Source organism: Brassica oleracea, chromosome C5, assembly GCF_000695525.1.
Source record: "Brassica oleracea var. oleracea cultivar TO1000 chromosome C5, BOL, whole genome shotgun sequence".
Taxonomy (NCBI): domain Eukaryota; kingdom Viridiplantae; phylum Streptophyta; class Magnoliopsida; order Brassicales; family Brassicaceae; genus Brassica; species Brassica oleracea.
Genome location: NC_027752.1, coordinates 46,460,639 through 46,479,719, shown reverse-complemented (window position 1 = coordinate 46,479,719; position 19,081 = coordinate 46,460,639). Strand labels below are relative to the sequence as shown.

General features: G+C 41.9%; 1 protein-coding gene across 1 annotated transcript; it reads right to left on the bottom strand.

The window, feature by feature from the left end:
- Positions 1 to 373: 373 nt before the first annotated feature.
- Positions 374 to 17,799, bottom strand: LOC106292487 (auxin transport protein BIG). The gene is made up of 14 exons (XM_013728085.1): positions 17,364 to 17,799; positions 17,072 to 17,178; positions 16,682 to 16,847; positions 10,547 to 16,587; positions 9,813 to 10,409; positions 9,538 to 9,715; positions 9,140 to 9,374; positions 4,556 to 9,067; positions 4,258 to 4,480; positions 3,560 to 3,958; positions 3,276 to 3,419; positions 2,030 to 3,055; positions 1,457 to 1,960; positions 374 to 1,376 (listed from the first exon to the last, which is right to left on the bottom strand). The coding sequence occupies exons 1-14, from the start codon at positions 17,647 to 17,649 to the stop codon at positions 564 to 566; spliced, it is 15,231 nt and encodes a 5,076-aa protein (XP_013583539.1). The 5' UTR covers positions 17,650 to 17,799; the 3' UTR covers positions 374 to 563.
- Between the last annotated feature and the right edge of the window lie 1,282 nt (positions 17,800 to 19,081).

Genomic DNA, 19,081 nt, shown 5'->3' with positions numbered 1-19,081 from the left:
CTCTATTATCATTCATTATATGACGTATAACGATATACAATTATTGATTGTTAATGACTTATTGTGCAACCATAAGTATACAACATCAAAAGGAACACAACCCATAAGTATTCATAAAATTGTTAATTTTGGGCCTATTTAATTCAGCTGAATTCTATAGCAATTGCCCACGTTGTGCATGCAGATGCACAGAAAAATAAATAGATTTTAACAAAGCCCAAAATTGACACAAGTATTTAGATTGGGCTTCAGAGTCGGAATCCTACGAATAGATAGATTGCTCCGACCGAATTAAACACTACAATCTTAACTAAACCAAAGTCTGGTGAGAGGTAACCAATTTTTGTTTCTTCTTATGTCTGCGAGGTTAAACAACAAGCGAAATACGTGTGCTCTGCATTAATAGCAAAAGAAAACAAGTGTCTCGATGTTTTACAAGAACGAACATTCTCTAAAGTACACAACAACTCAATCACACAGTATCAGAAACAAGAGACACACAACCAAATATAAATACACAGATCAGAGCTCTCTTCGTCGTTCTCGACAAAACCAAACTTTTTTCAGCCTTTCCCATTTCCAGCAACTATCGCTGATCTCACAAACTCATCGCACTGAGAAACTCCTCCGGACAAAACATCAGCTAGAACGCCGACGATATCAAAAGCTTCTTGTAGATCAGTTGCAGAGTTGATGTCGTCGAGCCAAGAGATCAATTCTTTTGAGAAACCAACCATATCTTTCACATTCAACAACTTCTCTTTCATTACAATCTCCCACGGTTCCAGCTCTACCCCACTTGACGTACCTTCTTTCTTGTTTGGTTCGACCTGAGCTGGTTTCTTTGGTTTAAAGAACTGTTGAAGCTGTTCTATCATACCGGTGTAGACCAGCATTGGCTTGACGATAGAGAGAAGTTCATCGCCGGTTAAGGTTTCCGCGTCTTGGCTTTTGCCTCCTGCACTGGATGATTCCGCAGCACGAGAGGCTGCCCGACCGTGAGCGTGTTGCATGAAGGTATGGTAAATCCCGCGCTGGAGAAAGACACGACGGTGTTGGAGCCATGATTCATACGATTCCGACAGAAGCGAGTTTACCATCATGAACTGAACGGTTTCCTCCGTTCCAGTTGATGATAGCTGAGATCCAGGAGTTATAGGCCGTGAGTCCGATGACGGCGCTGTTGCTGTAGATGTCGATGATGATATGTATGATGAAACGGATTTAGCCATGTTGGTGCGTTGCGAGGGACCTCCTTGGTCGAGAAGATGACGGGCCATTTGAAACATGAAAGGCAAGAAACGTGAATTGCTATCTCTTCCTCCACCTCTGCAATCCGCGCTAAAAGAAGCTCCCGTTGCAAACCGAGCCAACATCTAAGCGAGGAAACAAATGGTTAGCATATCAGACAGTGACGAACTAAAAGAATTGTTTTAAAATCGATTTTTTAACTTACCAGGACTATGTCATATGTCAATAGGCGGAGTCTGCTTCCGTCGGCTCGACCAAGAGCATTGAGATTATCCCAGTACTGGTCAACGTAGCGTAGGTACTGAGCTAAAGGAACCAAGGGACCTTTGACAGGGAAGAGAGAGTTGCAAAGAGATTCATTGTTACGTAGCATAGCTCCTTCCCATTCTTTCTTCGGGTTTTTAAGAGCAGCATCGGCTCTTTTTGCCTCTTGATGACACTGGAAATGAATGATGTTGAAGTAGCTCACGGTAGTATAAACGCATTCGCCACGTGCACTTCCGGAAGTGCCAACACCAAGATTCACCCGTTTGCTGTAAGAGTACACTCCTAATAAATCAGTAGGTCTGAGTTTGTAGCCTTCTCTGCACACCATGCAAGCTAATCCATCACCTTCTTCCTCCACATCCTCAAAACCTTCGAGAATTGGTTGAGAAACCACAATCCTTTCACCACCATCAGAAGATACCTCTTGATGCATTCCAAGGCCCTGTTTACAAGTGAGAAACTAGGTTAACATTGTCACAAGACCACTACAATCTTTGCGAGAGAAATTTACCTTTAGGAGCTCCTGTCTCTTTTTTAGTGCACGGCGTCTCATCTCATTTTTGGTAGCATCTCGTAATGCACAAACTTTCTCTCCAAGAAATCCATCTCCTTTTCCTTCTTTATCAGCGAGAGTGTCTAGCAAATTCTCAGCTCTTGCACCAATCTCGTTTTCTCCAGCGACTCCTTCTAAGGCATGAAGTAAGGGTAGAATTCCTCCCTCGTCTATGCAGGTCTGGGTTGGCAAATGCCCCATCGACAATCCTCTTAGCATTGACAAAATAAGAGGCACCGAAGGGAGTTTAAGAGCCGCAAGCCATTCTGGGCTAGATTTGTATCCAGCCTGTTTTGTGACAGAGAATATTTCTTTGATGTGTTTGACAGCAGCAGCTATGATGCCTTTCTCCAAAACAATGTCCTTTAACCTCTCTCCACATGAACTTGTCTTCAGAGATTCTGACACTCTAACAAAATTCTCAACAGTAAATCTCTGCTTCACCGCTTCCTGAGTAATGCTCTCGTCTTTGGGATTCTCTTCATGACGTTGCTCAAGTTGATCAAATTCGGCCCAGTTTTGCAGATAAGGGTTGAAGTGCTCTATGAGTGCTTCCATCGCTGCTGGCTCACCGTATGTTAAGTAAGGCAAGATTCTAGCAACCATCTCCGTGTTTCTTTGCTGTTTGTTTGACTTCTTAAGCCCCGAAGGATGGCTTAGCCTTTCTAAGAACATAAGCACTATTTTCTTGGCCTGTTCCCAAGTTCCAGTTTCCTCGTTACTGGCAGTCAAAGAACTTTGTGCAGCGCTGACGCTGTCACTTTCGTTTGCTTCAAGAGTCAAACTCTCGACAATTAAGAGAATGCCTTCAGCTGGCTCCATAGCATCCACAGAAAATGCCCTCCTAGCTGTTTCAAGAAGTAAGCTTAAAGCTCCTAGCCTGAGCAAAGCTCGCCTGTTCTCTCTAATCTTGCAGCAGTGGTTTAGGAGATCAAGAACTGCAACCATCTCTTCTTCGTTGGATTTGAAGTCATCTCGTAAACTCTGCAAAGTCAGCAATGTAAATTAAATTAGCGAACTCAACCAGTTTCTTCGGATTATACTACATGAATCTTCGAAAAAGCCACTTTTTTCGTATAAAATATTCTTGTTTTGAGCACCTCTACCCTGTATCCAAAACTGCACTAAGACAATAAGGTCTACCCAGCGTGTGATTACAATGAGAGGAAAAATGTCATTTCCTTTTATGATATAAGAATCTTACCTTGATCATATCAAGTAAAATTTCCAGACCACCATATTCCCGAACTGCACTTGCTATTGCAAACTCAATCTCTGGATCTTGTGATTCTTCTCTATCTTCTTCCAATTCCTTGATCATAGGTTCAGTAGCTTCACCATCTAGCCCCTGTCAATATTTAACCAAACAATCAGAGCAATGACTTTTTCAGCGCTTTCATATTAAACAAAAACACGGAATCACTAGATTTTTCCGGGGCCTAAACAGTAAGTAAAGGCGAGTAAAACCCAAACCCAAAAGTCACGAACCTGAAGTCTGTATGTCACAGTCATGGGAGGACAATCCCTGCTGGGAGCTGCATTTGAAGCTAAAAGTGCCGAGTTTGTCAGGGAAGTAGAAGACTGATTTGATTTCTTCCAAACCAGCTCATAAACTTGTGCTACACTCAGGTCTAGTGAAATAATGTTTCCTGCTACAAGCAACTCCATGCCATAGTCATCTTCCAATAGACCTAACAGGTCCAACTGCTGACAAATCTTGTTTTTAACATCCCGCATCAGTGGGCCAATATCAGCACTTGAATATGGACTTTTCGTCATTGAACCCCGGATAAACTCCTCTTGCGTGTGTGACTTGTTCAAGATCAGCATATACACAGCCTCGGGTTTCGATGGGCAGATCAAATTACAAAGCTGCTCAAGAATAAACTGCAGATACCATTGAAATGTCAGATGACCGGTCAAAGATATACGTTAATCATGAAATAAAGCTTCGATAACTACAAGTGATGAATGCGAAGATCGTTTCTAGGAAACGAAATTTGAAACCATAGCTACATAGGCTGTGCGACATACTCCTAAGTCAGACTACGTGTATATAAAAATACTCTCATCCAGAAGTCTTAAAAGAAGAATATAAGATCCCCATGTTGTAAAGTAGTGAACATCTCCACAAAGAATCATAAAATTTCGAAAATGATAGTGGTCAGAATAATATTTCTTCTTACCAAACAGGTACGTCCTTTCTTCTCTACCGCATGGGTTTGTAGTCCAGAAACACATGCACGGATGAATTGTCGTTTATTTTCACTGCTTTCAAGCAGAAGACCGTCGAGAAGATCTTTCAGGAGTCCGTTACAGTCATTTATAAGCTTCGTCTTTTGCACTATCAAGCCACGGATGACAATGAGGGCCTCCAGAACATGTGACAGCAAATTGTCTCTCATGAATCTGCCAGAATCGTAACATTAGACATGTATGAAGAAGTGGATGTAAGATCAATAGATTTAAGGATGAGAAAATTACCTGGATCGAATATTTGGAACCTCTAAGAACTTTCCAAGGAGTTCTAAGAGCTTATGGAGGGTAAATCCCTGTGAAATGTCTATCTGAAGGCTTCTTTCTAGAGATTCAATGTTTCCTACCTCTTGGGAGATCAATTTACAGATAGTTGTCAGACAACCCCGAACGGTTAAAAATAGAAGTGAATCTTGGGTCTCGATCATTTTAAAGAGCAGATCAAAGTATTCGGCGCTGCTTTCACCAGCTGCAAGCGTAGCGGGAAGCAACCCTATCAGCAAATTGATCAGCCTGTAGCGCCTAGGTGAGCTTTGGGCAGAGAGTAAACTAACCAGCGTGCACATCTCTGATCTAATAGATTGAGAACATGCACTAAGAATTAGCTCTGTGACCCAAGACCCGAGCTCAAGCGCCTGTAAACCACCTTTAGATGCCCTGCTAGTGCGTCGCTTCCACCTAAGTGCATATTTAAGTGCCAAGAAATCTGATCTGTGGGTTCTAGACTTTTGGCTAGCACCTCTAATTGACTGAGAGGCTTTGTATTGCCTCCTCACAAAGTCGAGATATGATGCCCCCTTCTCCCATTCCAAATAACTCACAAGCTGAATATCTAGCGTCTTCTGAGATACATCCGAGTTATTATCTTCGGTTTCTGACGAAGACTTTGAGATGCCGGGAGCTTTCTCATCCTTTTCTTGCACTGTGGGAGCAGTTTTTCCTATCATTGTTTCTTTCTCTGTCGTATCTGGTTTTGGAGGTGTACACGCCACAGAAATGATCTTTAGGCAAGGAAGAATTATGTGCTCTGATATAGCAGGATGTTTAGCACCCAATTTAATGGAAGAAAATAATAGCTGAAAAACAAGGCGCAGTCTTGACTCCCAGAATTCATCAGTGAGAGAGCATACTTCTGAAAGCAACAACATCTCCTCACGAGTGGCGAGCGCAATGTCCATGGAACGATGGTGTTCAAGGCAGTACATTATTTTCTTCTGTACCAGATTATTTAACTCACTCACTGCATTCAGATCACCTTCCGAGAAAGTTCCTAGAGCTGCCCTAGCTTGAGCACGGGCTGTTTTCGGACCTTGGTGAATATTGTTTTCAAACAACTCGGACAAGATACCAGCTGCAACAAGTTGTTTCCTAGATCTTGGATGCTTCGACAGCATTTGAAGAATCTCGAGACATTGAGTGACAAATGTAGTGGCACAACCGTAACAATTGTTTGGGGTCTTTGAAACCACACATCTTGAAGCACCAGATGAAAAGTTCGAATTTTTCTGATGGAGGTAATTCATCAGAACTCTGCGAAGTCCCTGCAGTGTTTGTACACTTTTGCTGACAGAATCAAAAGCAGCTTTGCACTTCTCACCATACAGTACACCCAAAAGTGCGACTTTGCGGTTTATCTTGTTGCATGAGGGACCAGGCAAAGATGCCATCATTTGCTGGACAGTGTCCTTGTGCTGTGAATCCATTTCAGTTTCACCAATGCTTGATACTATCTTCAGAAGCGGCTTCTTGAAGCCTAAGAGTTGCTGATATCTCCTGTGAGCGTTTTCAGACTCAGACTCTATAGCAGCCAATCCCCTCTTCATATCTTCGTCATTTTCCATATTATCAAATATGAAGCTCGGTTTTGCCATGAAGTTGAACTCAAACCTCCCATACTTGCTATAACCACACTCGTTGCACAGGAAAGAATCCAAATTTTCGTAGTTGATGTTGCGGCATTGCCTGCACTGATAAGCATTCTCATGACAGTTGCTGCAGATACCATGCTTATCAGTAACCGGTCGACTGCATCGAGGGCATTGCAATGGTTCAAGAGATAACGCCTGAAGATTCTCATAGAAGGAATCCAACTCGATCATGAAGTTACAAGCCGTAATAGGAATGGGAAACTCCACCTTCAGTTCAGTTTGGTTAAAGGACAAATGGCAACTCTTGGCACGCTTCCACAGTGACCAGTTGTTTTTAAGCTCTGACAAATCCGAGACCGGGCGATTGTTGTAATACAGGTTTAGGACCTTCACCGACTTTGACTTCCGTGCATCATTAACATTCATGGTCACAGACTGTATCGTATAACTCCCAGTACATTTCACAATGATGCGGTTATCGGTAAACTTTGTCTCAGATTTCAAACTTTCAAGCTTCATTTTGCTATATGGCACATCGGGCGAACTGCAGGCAACGCAGGGTTCGCTCTCAAGATAATAACCGTCAAATTCCACAAGATTGCTCAGAGTGTTGTATATACGGGAGTTTGGATGATTGGCAATGAGTTCGTTCTGAGAATGCAGCGTCTCAAAAATGCACCTTATCACTTCAGGGTTAAGGCAACGATCCACAAGCTCGTTTATTGCTTGCTTTGAGTTGCTTTCTGGAGCCTTGCCGAGCAACAAGCAGACAAGTTCTGTGTACTCAACAATATTCTGACCATACACTGGCAAGTCTCTAACCTTCTGCAAAAGAGCTGCTAACAGAATTTCTTTGAACGATTGTCTTCCATGATGCCACAAGCCATAGATAACAGATTTTGCTTCAGTGCGAACAGAACTTGAATTCCATTCCAGCAGAAAGAAATCAATAAACTGCTTCAAGAGATCTCCGCCCTTGGCACTGAAGATATCTACCACCCCTTCCATATCCACGTATGATTTGTCCAAACCAGAATCATGCGCATCTTCACCTTTTTTCTTCTTTTTTGAATCCACGGACTGGGGTCCAGATCGGTTTGAGCCTGTCAATACATCACTTGCTTCAGCTTTCTGCACTGAGCCGCTCACATCTTTTCCTTGATAAAAGGCTAAATTGAGGAGTTTAAGTGTCTGGATAACAGACTCTTCCGCAAAATGGAATACGCCATTCAGTAAGAAAGACAGAAAATCTCCATGCCTGAGACAGTATTTTTGCCAGTTCCGAGGGCGCGCTAAAGCAACTTCAGCAATTGTAGAAAGCGACTTCACAATCTTTACACTCCTTTCATACGAAACATTGTTTTCAAAACCTCCAGACTTTTCAACATGCTTGTATAGGTTCTTCACTTCATTGGAAAACTGCCATGAATCTCGGACACTGTAGTACTGAGTTTTGCTTCCACAAAGATGCAAAAACAGCCTTCTAGCATATCTCCTAACAAAAGCCGTATGAGGGTTATTGATATAGCTGCACAGAGCATCCTGGAAACCGTCCAACTTTAAATCTTTAGAAGAAGCATTCCTGTAAACCTTTTCCTTTTCCCCCATTTTCTCTTGCTTTTCAGGTCTAACCAAGGTATAAACTAAGCGAAACACATTCTCAAGTAGCAGCCTGTGATAGTCCACAAATAAATCTGCTCGATGGGCTTTTGCATATGAATCCGAAAAGAAGGGGGAATAGTTACCCGCAGGTAAATCTCTTCTTACTGTAAGCATGGCCCCACAACCAGAGCTTGATCCACGTGCTTCAACATTGGCAGTACGGGACTTAAAAACATGCACTAGCTGCTGAAGAATGTTCATTAGATAATTAACAAACTCTTGGCTCCTGAGGCAACTACAAGCTCGAAGTAGCTGAGACGTAAAGTCATCTCTCACTTGAACATCTAATGAAGACTGAGAAGTAACCACAGTGGAGCTCTGGACACTCCTCCGATCATGTACATCTGTGCTTCCACCTGCCCTGGACGTACTACCATCACTGCCAGGTTGGTGCCAACTCCGAAGCATCAAGGTGAAAAACATAAACACAAGAATCACAATTTCCCCAAAGGAAGAGCGAGTTGACGCATCAAACGGCTTGCTTAGGTTGATTTCAGCCAAAAGCCATTTAACTAACTTTTCCAAGCTTATTTCTTCGGGCTTTGAGCTATCCATGAAGGCTCCACCAATGGCAGATGATAATCTGTAGAACAATTGCATGATAGGTATAGCTTGAACACCGGATGCTGTATCCATCCATCCACTCAACTCTTGAAGAAACTCGGAGAGAATTAACGAATTAACAGCCCGCATAGAAGCTGAGATAGAAACGGGATCGGTCACTGGGGCCGAAAACTCAGCAGATTCACCAGGTTCCAAGACATGGATTGAAGGAGCTGACGCTTGTGGGACACTACTGGTTATCGCTGGCAACAAATCAGTAATACCTTCATCTGCGGAGAACTGAATTTCATTGGTATCAGCACCAAGTGATTCCACATCAATTGGAATTGCTGTCATGGGATGATCTCGAGTATGTGGTGGTGGCAGACGATCTGCATCTAACACTTCATGGCATGCCTCACATAAATCAAAATCTGGACACACGGTGCAATGCCACCTCCTTCTCAGTATAGGGACAGTGGAGCAGCCATCACAGCAGTATTGAACAGATGAAGTTATAGAGTCCTCTTCAATCATGACATGTGTATTTCCACCGGCTGTTCTGCTAGGTACCGGAGGAGTTGTAACATTGTCTACCAATTCATCTGTTGTCAACATCGTTTGCTTTGGGAAAGGAACCTGAAGTAACCTTGATGATATGGCTAAGCTGTAAAAAAAATTAGTTAGCAGACTGGTTCATATCTAAGAAACAGAATACAATTAAACATAAAGAACACACCTGCTGGATGTTTGCACAGACTCATTAGGAGATAATATAAGTGCTTTCAGTAACTGAACAGCAGGAGCTACAGAATGAACCCCGGTATCCTTTCCTTGAGATGCCAAACACTCAGCATAGCTATAGATTAGTTCAACGGAGGACATCACGATATTGTTCATAGTTGGTGTATCAAGTGGCTCCGTATCTAAAATTCCCCATAGCACTTGCATCAGATTATCCACTACTTCAGAACCTACAAAACAAAAATATTTCATTTAAACAAAGCGAAATGAAGATGACAATTTTAAGATAAATGTCGCTACTATCACCTTATACAAAGGATAAACGAAACAAAATTGTGTTTGAACTACACATGCAAATAGATAGACAGTAAACAGTAACAGAAAGGCATATACCATTCATCTCCAGAAAGACGGAGAAATTGGATTTACGGGTCAAAGCTATTTTAGACACCGCCCGCATCTGAGCACTGAACTCTTCAACAATCGACCCTCCAGTACCAGAAATGCCCAACCTTGAAGAAAGAATAGAGGTGACCTTGACCACTCCAAGAAGTCGCATGGTGTCTTTGACCTATACCAACAGATAAATCAATGTCAAAGACAACATACATATTTAAAGCTTATCTGCACAACTGAACATGCAAAGCCGAATTTGGTAGAGGCATTACCTGATAGTATATCTCCTTTTTTGGAAAGATAGACTGCAAAACACGGCAAGCTGCAGTTTGTAACAGAATTTCCCTATCACTTTCGAAAATTGTCTCCAGTAGCTGTTTGCATTTAAGTTCACTAAGCTCCACTTCTTGCCGTGGCCTACAAACTGAATAATAGATTGATAGGAGTTTGAGACCATCTGCGATAACTTGCTCCTCAATAGAAGCAGACCGTGTCAACGCTTTCTTTTTACTAGAGCCTGGAAGAAGCAGACCATGACCAAGCACACGAGCTTCCATATCTATCACAGCATCCATTTTCTCTTTCCAGCCAAATTCATCTTTAGCACGACCATATACTTCAAGTGAGTCTATTCTGGGCAATGCAGTCCCACTAGTAGTCGGCCCCACTGAGATTACAATATCTTCATCAGCTAGAAGTGACTCAGCCACTGTAAATGGAATGTCATACCAGCACCTCATGCCCTCATCCATCTTAATCGATCTCTGAAAAATGGTCACTTCTGAAGGTATAGAGCTTGCTGATGTAGTACCCACATGCACCCGGATGCCAACCATAACAATGTCAGGGTTTGGATTGGAGACTGATATCTGAAAAAGAGAAGAAAATTAACTAACTAAGATGCCTTAGGGATCCGGTCACAATACTCGTAAGAGTAATGACTAAACATAATACACAGATTAACTTATCATACAAAAAAAAAATAACTTGGGAAAGCCAACCATACCTTAAAGCCCATGGGACTGGGGCTCTCAATAAAACCATCGTCAGATCCCAAGCTTTGTTTCGCTCCCTCGGAATCACCATTTCTGATAGCATCACTACCGAGTCTCACATCTGCTGTAATGCAAAATGCCTTCTCAAAGAAATCCAGGGGAAACTCCGGCTTTTCACCAGCGAAGGTTTTGTTGTTAAGAATCTTAGAACCCAACCTTTTAACCTTTTCAGCTGAGAAATTGGAGTCAGGATCAACTCCATTCCGAACAAGGGAATAAATCTGAAGGCTGCCATCATCATGCAGAACAAGACAGTGAACATTGTCTTTTGACAAAGGTTTGTATGCAGTTATTCCGACCATAGGGGACGAAGATCCTGTCGGATGACGTAGATTCTGTGCACATACCCCATCACCCCTTAGGGACACAGCCAAGGCAGCATTTGATTTCACGGTGGAGAAGCAAATAAATAATCCACTACCACCCAACAACTCCTTCCAACGATGCAGTCCAGCCACACTCTGTTTACCATCTGAGTCCTCCTCAAACATTGCAGATGTTTCAGTTACGGATGTTGCGTTTGAGCTGAGCCGACCCACAAAGGAACTTCCATCATGATAGGATATAAAAAGCAGTCGATATGTCGGAGAGAAATAGACAGATGAACCCTTTCCGGCAACATCCTTTCCTAAAATCTGAACGATTTCCTTAAGTGGTGTTGCGCCTGCATTTCCTCCCAGAGATAGTTCAAACCTGTACAAATTTCCCTGCTCTGAAAGAACAAGAAGAAAAACCCTCCCACGATGAGCAACAAAGAGGGTAGCATCCACAATCATGTCATCTGGCAAGGTGAAGTACTGTGTTGGACTGATGATATCCTGGGATAAATCATAAATCTTCACGAATTTGTTTGTAACGACCATTAACTGAACCTGTGAACCAGGAACCCAGTCTATACGCCTGATGTATGCACCATGCAAGGCAAGCTCAACAGCAAGCCTGTCGATGACTTCACCTCGATGATTCAAAGTAAGTATCTGGCAGTCTTCAAGGCCTGCGACAGCAAGATAATTCTCCACAACTGAGTTGAAAGAAAGATGCACAATCTCAAAACGAACAATATTCCTGGAAAGTGGTTTAACATTGGCCTTGTCTGCATTTATCGTTGCAGGTGTGGCTTGTCCTATTAGCTGCCCAACATCAAATATAGCAACTTTATCACCTTCTCCAACTGCGAGGCGACCCCGCATACTAACACTCAGAAGAGACTTGGCAAGGGAGCCACTGGCTAAAAGAGATTTAAGGTCCTTCGAGTTAGCATAGTCAGCCTTTATTTTCAAGTCAAGTGATCCACTTTTATATGCTTTTTTCAACTGCAAAAGATCTGTATCAAATGAAAGAACCTTGTCTTTCCCGAGACTGACTTGCTTATCTCTCGGAAGACCAGAGTCTCTTTTGCTAGTGATAGACGGAAGCAAAGAAGAGAAAAGCTCCAGCACTCTGTCCTCTATGCCGAGCTCTTCTAGTAGCAGTGACATCTTATATTGAGTTTCCTTAGGGATAGATAACACGACGTTATTTTCCTCCTCGAAAGTATCTTCGTCCACATCGGAATCGCTTTCTGCAAGCTGTTCTACATCCTCAGACAAGGGTAAAAAGGACTGCAAATTATTTGTACCAAGAGCTGGAGCGCTACCAATGCCACTGAATTTCCGCGGCTTCAAGCACTGGCAGCTGCTTCCCCTTACACCTCCGGCTCCACAGTCACAGAAAAACCGACTTGATCGTGAATAGACAACACGGTGACCCCGGTGGCAAACTTTTGCGCAAACAGAACAGCAACCTTTGGACACAGTAAGGTCGCAGGTGTAACAAAAATACCAGTGTTGCTCCATGAAATTACTGCCACTGGAAGTGAAAGTGCAGACTTTTGAGGCAAGGTACCTCTCACTGTTGGCATCTTCTTCATCTTCCTTGTCTAAGCTGGCCACTTCACCATCAGATGTTCCATCATCTTCATCTTCATCAACAGAAGTGACATCACATTCAAGTGAAATTGAGCTTCCTTCCTGATCCAGGGGGAGAGCCAATGTTTCAGATTTTTTTGCTGTTCCTGCAAGTTTTGGGATCAAAGGACCAGTTGCAGTATTTTTATTGCTCGCCAAGGACTTTCCACAGGAACTCGTTCCGGGGCTTGGAGAACGGTTACTCAACAAGCTGCCTATCACGCCAAAAAGAAACTTTAAACCAGGAAGCAACTTCTCATCGGCAGAAAGCTTCTCCATTAGCATTATGGTTCTCTTTAAGACCATTTTCATCAGGCTGTCTTCCTTTGCTAGTTGAAGAACAAAATGAAAATATGACATAGCCATGTGGCTATCAAATGAGATAAATGCTGTCTCAAGGGAGATCAGGATGGCCTCGAATAAATGATTCTGTAACTCTGTGGTCTGTAGGTCGTTAGCAGATGACACAAGACAATTCACAAAATTCATTGCTGCCTCTCTGAGAGGAAGAGAATTTCCTTTTGCAGTCTTTTTACCATCATTTTCCTCAACGACGGAACCCAACAGTGTTCGCTCCAGCCACCCAGACAGAGTTGTTAAATCCATGTCAATAAATTTTTGCTGTATTCTTCTCCTGATATCGGGGGATATAGCTACAGACAAAAGATCAACAAGGAAGTTGAGTACTTTTACGTTTACCAGTTCCGAAGAACAGTAGTCCAGTGAGTCGATAAAAACAGACAGATCTCCGCGTTGCAACCGATAGAATTCCATGGTATGCTCAGAGACTGAATCCACACCAAGATAAAATTTGAATATATCAGATTTCGAAGAATCCTTGCTTAGGCTGTCCATAACATCTACAATCTGGGTGATCACCCCTTCAAGCACATTGCTTTTATCTATCTTCTCAGCATTGATATCTCTTACAAACCCCTCCATGTCTTTCATCAGGAACAACTCCGTAAAATCTGGAATCTCCAACATGGCACATATATTTTGATTGATATCCTCACATTTGTCATGAAAGCTTTGGAATACCTGATCAAACTTAATAGCCATGATCGAGTTAAATATCTGTTGAAGTACATGAGAATCTGCCCCAAAATTTTCCTTTGACTTGCGCAGCTTGAGCAAACCATCTATTGTCAGCACAATACACCTTATGCTTAGAATACTTGACAGAAGAATCGCACTGGAAGTTTGAAGACTAGTGGGAAAACCATGTACCATAAATTCCCAAAAGACTTTCCATAAAACACCCGAACCTCTTCCATCACCCAGAGCATCCAGTTTCGACAGATAAGAAATGCACTGAAGATGAAGGGAATTGTCACCAATCTTCGCGTATTCAGCTTGGAGACTTTTACCAAATAGAGTATGCTTGAGAAGTAGCAGAGACGGCAAACTGTGGCCATGGTGATTCCAAGTACTGAAAGTTGCAAGGAAAGCTTTCCTATACACTTGTAGATATTTGCTAGCCAACGATGAAAGCATTTTCAGCAATTCTGTAAAGTCACCAGTTTCCATCAAGCAGGAGAGTACGCCTTCGGCAGTAGCAATATATTTAGCGTCGATAGATGTGCACTCCCTCCAGAAGGGATCGATTTCTGAACATGAATTTTTCTTGCAATAACCCCAGACGCCACCATTGATGAAATATAACAGAAGAGAGAGCCAAGATCCTTCACGAATAAAATCCCAACCCAAATCCTCAACCGCCTTCTCAGGTGCAGCATGGAGCTGATTTAAAACACCAATCAGAATGTCTCTGAACTTCATATTCTTACCAACGATGTTGGAGTCGCCTACAAGCAAATGACTGGTGTAGATCATATCCACAGTGCTACATATGTCCACATTCTGGTAATTGATATGCAACGAAGGCTGACTATCCAATGAACAGTTAACACGAGCAATATCCCAAGAAAGTATGAAAATGTATCTTTCCACTATCAGGTCTTCCACTTTTCCAGCCTTTTTCCCCTTCCACAACCCCAATATCCGGGACAAACTTGCAGACAGATCTCTGTAATCCAGGTTTAGGGTTTTGGCAGCAGACACATCAATCTGAAATGTAGGAGGATGTGGGGAAAAGTCGATCATTTGACTCATCAGATGGTTGACTGACTCCTCTTCAGCCCATGAATCAGTTATTCCCCTTGCAACAAGAGACGCCCAAGAAGACAGATGATCAACGGTTACATGTAAATTACTGCCAGAGCTACGAACTTCCCTCAGTTTAGACCTCAGATCTAGCATTAATGATGTTGGACAAGTGTTTGGATGCAACAACATATGGTGCAACAGCACTAACAACCTAGATATCAGCATCGCCCAAGAGGACAACTGAGGACCATCACATATTCCTGACGGAGTATCAACTTTATGCAGACACGAGGCAATAAGATTTGAGAAATTGGCCTTCTCTGATTCATCTGATAAATGGAAAGCCATAAGAAGAATCTCAATATGGAAAGCAGAGGGAAGACACGAGTTCAACTCCTTGACACTCGAACCTTCAGCACATATTACTCTTGCTCTGTCGGCAATAAAACTAACGAAACCACCATAAGCTTTGGCTCTCAACTGTGCCCCAGCCAATCCCGGCCTACAAAGGAGAGTGTGAGCCAAAAGTGCCAGAGTCTTATCGTTATACTCGAACTCACCATTTTCAACAGCAAGGATTTTCTGAAAAAGGTAGGACTCAAGAGAATCAGACAGAGCACGACCTCTTAAGAAATTGAGTAACAGCTCAAAGGCAACATGTCCAGGTTTTCCTTCATCTTGAAGCATGCAACCACCACCATCAGAGGCCTTGTCTTCAAAACTGCTGCCTAGTATATTGAGCAGGATATCAATGTGACATGTATCAAGCTTTTTGCATCCATCTTCGTATATGCTAGGAACCCATTCTTTACAGAAAATGCACACTCTAAGAAAGTTCAACAGTTCCTTTACAGCTTGCAGTGGTAAATTGCTGCTGACAGCAACGGGTGGATGATCGTTTGGTTCTATGGAACACAGAGAGCGGCGATCCTCAGAGAACAAGTTTCCAAACAGGGCTTCATCATCATGAGAAATTTGGCTTTCAACTTCAGCAAAACTGTTGGATCTCAAACTAGAATATGCTCTCTCCACTTTTGGTCGTAATTTTACTCCTTCAAGGTGAAGGAAGTAAACAAGATGAAACAAGTTGTCCACCCACTGACTTGAGGAAGGAAATATCACTCTCACTATATCCTCGACCGTGAAGCCTCTGAGCAACGGGATCTTTTCCTGGCGCAGATGGAAATAAACAGAATCAGCAGGGGAATTGGCATTTTCACAGCCGACTTCTGACTCTAAAACCCTCAGATCTTGGATATGGTATGTTTGTCTATTCAGATCTTGAACGAGTCTCAATGTGTACATGACAGACCGAGGGAAGTAAGCAATCGGAGGCATCAAATTACAAGAGGACACATCATATCTCCACACTGAGGCATCTAGATTGTTCACAATAGAAGCTGATACACATGCCTGGACATTTTGAAATAGACTACTCTTGCCAAAGATGAGTTGGACAAGATTAAGAAACCCTTCCACCAGCGCTAGAGAAAGACTCTCAATACTACCCTCTGTAGAAGTGTGAGTAGTGAAGTCGGAGAAAACCCTAAACAGCTTAGGCAAAGCATCTGTGAATGTAGCTACAGCTTGTAACAAGGTCCCGTCGTTTTCTATACTTTGAACATCTTTGGAAAGTCTTCCAAGCAGCTTCAGAATTCTTAAGCAGAAGGACAACTTATCAAGGAAAGCATGATCAATGATCTTCTCATCTAACACACTTGGCAGTTGAACAAGCTCTTTGCAGACCATAATAAGACGACAAACACAGCCAAGGTGAACAACAGCCAGGTGTCGAGTCAGGGGATTCAGGTTGCCGTAGTCTTGCTGAAAAGAGGGTTTGCTTACTGAATGAGTCTGGACATCAGATTCAATGCATTCAGACATCAGCGAAATAAGAAGCCGGTCAACTGGCTTCTCTTCAGTTGAGCACCTGCCCCCTGATTGATAGGTCAAAAGGTATTAAGATCATCAGATCAATTTGAAGTAATATAACAATACATTACTGAGTGGATTGGCAGCAACAAGCATTACCTTGAAAAGTACATTTCACAAGGCTATGTAATTCCAAATTATCATTCTCGGGAGAAAACATTGACCACAGTTCTGCAGCTTCACCAGGAGAGACAGGTGGCAATATATCATATTGCTTCTCACTTCCATCAAAAGAAGCAATCTCCAAAAGCATTTCCATGTTAATCTGATTCAAAAACAAGCATTTGGAGAGATTTAGATTACTTAACGCACTATACCCCTCATGAGAAAAGTTAAACGAAGACACATGCTAATGAGTTTGTGTGACTTATATTCCTACGGTACAATACTGAAACTATCAAGCTTTAAGCCTTTAACGACGAATCTATATCACAAGTTGAAGTAAATAATCCTGGTAACACAATTATTATATAAATAAAATAAACAAACCTCCATTTTCAGATCATTTTGTGTGAAGTTGGACTTCTCCAAGAAGCTGAGAGAGAACTCCATCACCTCCTGGATAACACCCAGAACTATAGGTTCCACTTGGTCCACTGACACACACACACACAAAAACAGTTAGGCCATCACTGTTTACTTCTTAATCTGAATTAAAAAAAACATTTCTACGAATTTTTGACAAAATAATCAGATACCAAAGCTCATAAAGTGGGAGATAAGTGTATAATCAACAAATCTGGCAAGTAAATCTCGATTCGATTTAAAACTATTCAGTTACCTAATAGAGATCGCGATAGTAGAAGGATCGCCTGAGATATCGAAACAAGAGCTTGAAGCTGCGAATCTGACCAGGTCGCAAACCGTAGCTTGACGGATGAGCCATCATCATCTCCGCCGATCGGAGCGATTCCCGAGCGGAGGAGTAGATAGAAGTAACGGAGGCCGCGCTTGATCGAATCATCGGAGCGTATGCGTTGCGAAAAGAGATCTGAGGATGACGTCGACGAGGTGAGGCCGGTCTCGTCGAAGAGAAATCGGCAGAGATTCGCCAAGTCATCTGCCATCTCTGGCGAGGCGAAATAAGAGAAAGTGAGCAATGAGGAAAAAAGGGGTTTCTAGAGAGATGGGGAAGGAAGGAAGGAAGGGTTTATAAGTAAGGAATCAAAGGCGGTGAGAGAGGAGAGGACTTTGTAGAGAAGACGGTGCTTTCCTCTTCTTCGCCGTAATCATTTTCTATTTTCTACGAGAAAATATTTATAAAAGTACATTATTATTCTTTGATTAATACTTAAGTTAAAATCTAATCGAGAAAAAGACAAAAATAGCAATAAATCAAGTTTTGGTTCTCAAATTAGCACTCAAAGTCAAAAGTCACAAAAATAGCACTTAATGTTTTATCAAAAGTCACAAACTTAGGGTTTAGAGTTAAAGGGTGGGGTTTAGGGTTTAGGATTTTGAGTTTAGGGTTTAGGGTTTAGAGTTTAGGGTTTAGGGTTTAGAGTTTAGGGTTTAGGGTTTAGAGTTTAGGGTTTAGGGTTTAGAGTTTAGGGTTTAGGGTTTAGAGTTTAGGGTTTAGGGTTTAGAGTTTAGGGTTTAGGGTTTAGAGTTTAGGGTTTAGGGTTTAGAGTTTAGGGTTTAGGGTTTAGAGTTTAGGGTTTAGGGTTTAGAGTTTAGGGTTTAGGGTTTAGAGTTTAGGGTTTAGAGTTTAGAGTTGAGAAATGAGGTTTTGGGATAAGATATAAACTTAGAAAGATGTTATTTTGGTCATTTTAGTTTGTGAGTGCTACTTTTGTGATATAAACTTAGAAAGGTGCTATTTTGGACATTTGTCCAATCTAATTCGGTAGATAAGTATAGTTACTACTAGGTGCATAGTCTCCGCGCAAGCGCGGAGTCGACTACATTATAGGTGTATTGTATAGTTTTGTTTACGAGATTTTATTGTTTTTTGTCTATAATGTGATTGATGGGACTTTGGATATTACATAGGTTGATGAGTTTGATATAAGAATGAACGACGAAGTCATATGTTGATATTTTTATATCTTATATGTTCAAAGTTGAGGGTGATGAAACTTGTTAGTGTTTACTTAGGTAGTTGTTTGTATATAAATAAAATAATGCATGGAAAAATATAATAAATTTGGATTTAAAATGTTAGGGTTTCAAAATAACTGAGCCTTGAATCTGTGGTTTAGTCTAATACTGAAAAAACTGTTAGGACTTCAACTCCTTTTTTTCTCTATGTCGGGAATGTGGGCACTAATTTCCCGATTCATGTAGGTAAAATTGTTTCTTAGTTTGTGAGATTGAAAAGCGTAGATTGATTTTAAGCATGATTGATGAGAGGTTTACTTGCATCAGCTTCGTCTGCCGTGGGTGTTGAGTTTCGTCGGCGCCAGATGTTAGACATGAAAGAGATAAGATCTGAATATGTTAATTTCGTGTTTTGTTTTTTCTTCTCTCGTGTTTTGTGGGTTCCACTCTTTGCTCAGG

Bases quoted from the DNA above. Each gene is read 5' to 3' on its own strand.
- LOC106292487 (XM_013728085.1), bottom strand. From the start codon at position 17,649: ATGGCAGATGACTTGGCGAATCTCTGCCGATTTCTCTTCGACGAGACC. The intron at 4,481-4,555 runs GTAATTTTCTCA...CGATTCTGGCAG, and splicing joins GTTCCAAATATTCGATCCAG to ATTCATGAGAGACAATTTGC. The intron at 1,377-1,456 runs GTAAGTTAAAAA...TTCCTCGCTTAG, and splicing joins TGACATATGACATAGTCCTG to ATGTTGGCTCGGTTTGCAAC.